Source organism: Chiloscyllium plagiosum, chromosome 51 (assembly GCF_004010195.1).
Source record: "Chiloscyllium plagiosum isolate BGI_BamShark_2017 chromosome 51, ASM401019v2, whole genome shotgun sequence".
Lineage (NCBI taxonomy): Eukaryota > Metazoa > Chordata > Chondrichthyes > Orectolobiformes > Hemiscylliidae > Chiloscyllium > Chiloscyllium plagiosum.
Genome location: NC_057760.1, coordinates 2,914,330 through 2,917,340, shown reverse-complemented (window position 1 = coordinate 2,917,340; position 3,011 = coordinate 2,914,330). Strand labels below are relative to the sequence as shown.

Genomic DNA, 3,011 nt, shown 5'->3' with positions numbered 1-3,011 from the left:
GGTGAAACGTTGATGGATGTGGAAGGCTCCTTTGGGGCCTTTCCAGCCATTGACCCCACCTACACTGAGTCAACATCATCGAAGACCCCTCCCAGCCTGGTTAGGCAGAAGGTGTTAACGCTTAAGCACACGCACTAACAGATTCAAGAACAGCTGTTATCAGATCCTGATGAAGGGCTTTTGCCCGAAACGTCGATTTTCCTATTCTTGCTTTTCAAGCATCGCTCTACTATTGACTCTCAATTTCAACTCTAACGTTGACCATGCTTTTTACGCACATTCTTTGTATTCCTTGACCTGTCCAATGTTACCCCTACAATCACCCAATTGATCCTTATATTATCTACATGTACTGCGCACAAAATAAAACTTTTCACTGGATCGAGGTACAAGTGACAACGATAAATCAAATCAAACCATATCACATCAAATCTCTCTCTAATCAGGTAGCCCCCCCCCAACCCCCTTCCATTCCCCAACTGCCATGATGGGCTCAAGGACAATGTCCACTTGAAGAATGTTCTGGACAAGGGGGAGGAGTCATTCTCAAGGGGCGGGGTTTACCGTCAGGCTTGGACGTCGCCCAGTGGGCGGGTTCATGCACAGTGGGCGGCACCCCACTGATCCAGGGGGTGGCCGCGGTTGCGCAATGGGCGCGGATATATACGCAGCGGGCGGGGGCACCAGCCCACAGGGTCGAAGGTCAGGCGCGGAAACGTCCAGCGGGGGCGGGGCCCAAATGCATCGGTTGTGTCTCTCGCTCGGCGGAAAGCAGGGTCCACCTAAGGGCGGGGCGATCGCGGATTGGGCGGGGCTACAACCGCTTGGATAAAGGAATGGGCGGGACCCAACCCTAAATGGCGGCGCAACCCCTAATTGGGCGGGGCCATGGTGTACGGGGCGGGGCGAGCCCAAGGCCGAGGGGAGTGGGGTGGAGAGGGACGGAGGTGAATGCAGGGAGGGGCGGGACGAGGTGGTGAAGGGCGGGGCCAGTTCCCCAAGTGGGCGGGGCCCAGCGGGGAGCTCGAGCTCTCGGGGATCAGAGTCAACCGTCGCAGCCTGTGCCCATCCCCCACGGCCCGGGACCATCCCCCTGGGAAAGGCCCAGACACCGACACGCAGCCTCCGCCTCTTGGTGTCTCAGCCCGGGCCCACTCTGCACCGACAACATGTCCTGGCAGCAGGCCGCCCGGAACAGCGGGCCCGGCGGCACCGACAGCAACCCGTTCGAGGTAGGAGGCCCCACATGGGGACAGCGCCGAGGGAGTGCCGCACTGTCGGAGGGACAGTACCGAGGGAGTGCCGCACTGTCGGAGGGTCAGTGCTGAGGGAGTGCCGCACTGTCGGAGGGTCAGTGCTGAGGGAGTGCCGCACTGTCGGAGGGTCAGTGCCGAGGGAGTGGGCACTGTCGGAGGGTCAGTGCTGAGGGAGTGGGGCACTGTCGGAGGGTCAGTGCTGAGGGAGTGGGCACTGTCGGAGGGTCAGTGCTGAGGGAGTGGGCACTGTCGGAGGGTCAGCGCCGAGGGAGCGCCGCGCCGTGTCTGCATATCTAGAGGCAACAAAGTGCCTCATCTGGAAAGGAACAAGGTGCCAAGTTTCGTTAAAACACCGCTCAGTGAATTGATCGTTCGGAGAGCTTGTGTTAATAAGACAGGTCAAGTAGGTAATGTTTGGTTGAATAAATAAAGTTCCCGCAGTCCTCCCCACCATGGGACAATGCTGTCTTTTTGAGGGTGATTGTTGGTGGTGAGTTTAACCCCTGAGTCCGTACTGTATATGAGCTGAGACATTGAGAAGGACAATCCTTTAACTGATGTGGGAATTGAACCTATGCTCTGAGCATCAGTCCTCAATGCAAAGCAGCTGTCTCACCAACTGAATTATAACTGACCCCGGTTCAAGGGTTGTTAACTCTTTGGGGGGTACATTGCTGTCTCTGGGAAATTGCTGTCGTTATTTTAATCAATCTCTTCCGATGTGGTATGTCACATCTCTGGATCAGGTGGGACTTCACCCTGGACCTCCTGGCTGAGATAAAAACACTCTTAAGAAAGTCCTTCATCTGGAAGCTTGCTGTAGACCTTTTCTTATCGCCTTGTTTAGAGATGTTGTGACATGTCTCGGGAACAAGTGGGATTTCAATCTGGGCTTCCTGTTTCCCGAGATAAGGATGTTACACTGGTGCCACCAGGACCCGTTGTAGCAGCTTGTACCTGCTGCATTTCATGTGACGGCACTTGCACAGTTTATAATCCCATTGTATCCATGAAGAGAAGCAGTGAGGGGTAGGAATTGTTTTAAGCACACACAAAAAAGGGAGAGCTGACACACTTGGGTTATTGGCTGAGAACTGTCAGATGGACACACCAGTAAAACCCCTCCAACAGCAAAACAATGTACCTTCTTTTCTATCACACCAACCAGCATGGAATCTTTGAGTTGCATTGCAATTAATTGATTGTCCCATGTACAGAGGCACAGTGAAAAGCTTTGTTTTGCGAGCAACACAGACAAATCACACCGTTATGTAGCATAGATAGTAAATAATAGGGAAACAGCAGCAAAAACAAAAACACAGGGACAAGCGAATGTCAAGGGTTTGAGAGACCATTCAGTATTCTAACAACAGCAGGGTAGAAACTGTTATGAAACCGGCTGGTGTGTGTGTTCACGCTTCTGTACCTTCTCCCCGATGGTAGAGGTTGTAGAAAAACATTGCCAGGGTGAGATGGATCTTTGAGAATGCTGGTGGCCTTTCCCTGACAGTGGGTCTAGTAGATGGATTCTATAGATGGGAGGTTGGCCTTTGTGATTGTCCGGGCCGAGTTCACCACTCTCTGTAACCGTCTCTGATCTTGAATGGTACAGTTGCCACACCAGGTAGTGATACATCCAGACAGAATGCTCTCGATGGCGCACCTATAAAAGTTGGCAAGGGTATTTGCCATTATGCCAAATTTCCTCAGCTGCCTGAGGAAGAAGAGACATTGTTGGGCCTTTGTAACCAGTGC

At 53.1% G+C, this 3,011-nt stretch overlaps 1 protein-coding gene across 1 annotated transcript in view; it reads left to right on the top strand.

The window, feature by feature from the left end:
* Nucleotides 1-987: 987 nt before the first annotated feature.
* The window catches only part of LOC122544781 (secretory carrier-associated membrane protein 3-like), a 15,548-nt gene continuing 13,524 nt past the window's right edge, over nt 988-3,011 (top strand). The window contains exon 1 of the mRNA XM_043684110.1: nt 988-1,232. Within this exon, the coding sequence (XP_043540045.1) occupies nt 1,170-1,232 (63 nt within the window). The 5' untranslated portion in view covers nt 988-1,169. The remainder of the gene's footprint in view (nt 1,233-3,011) is intronic.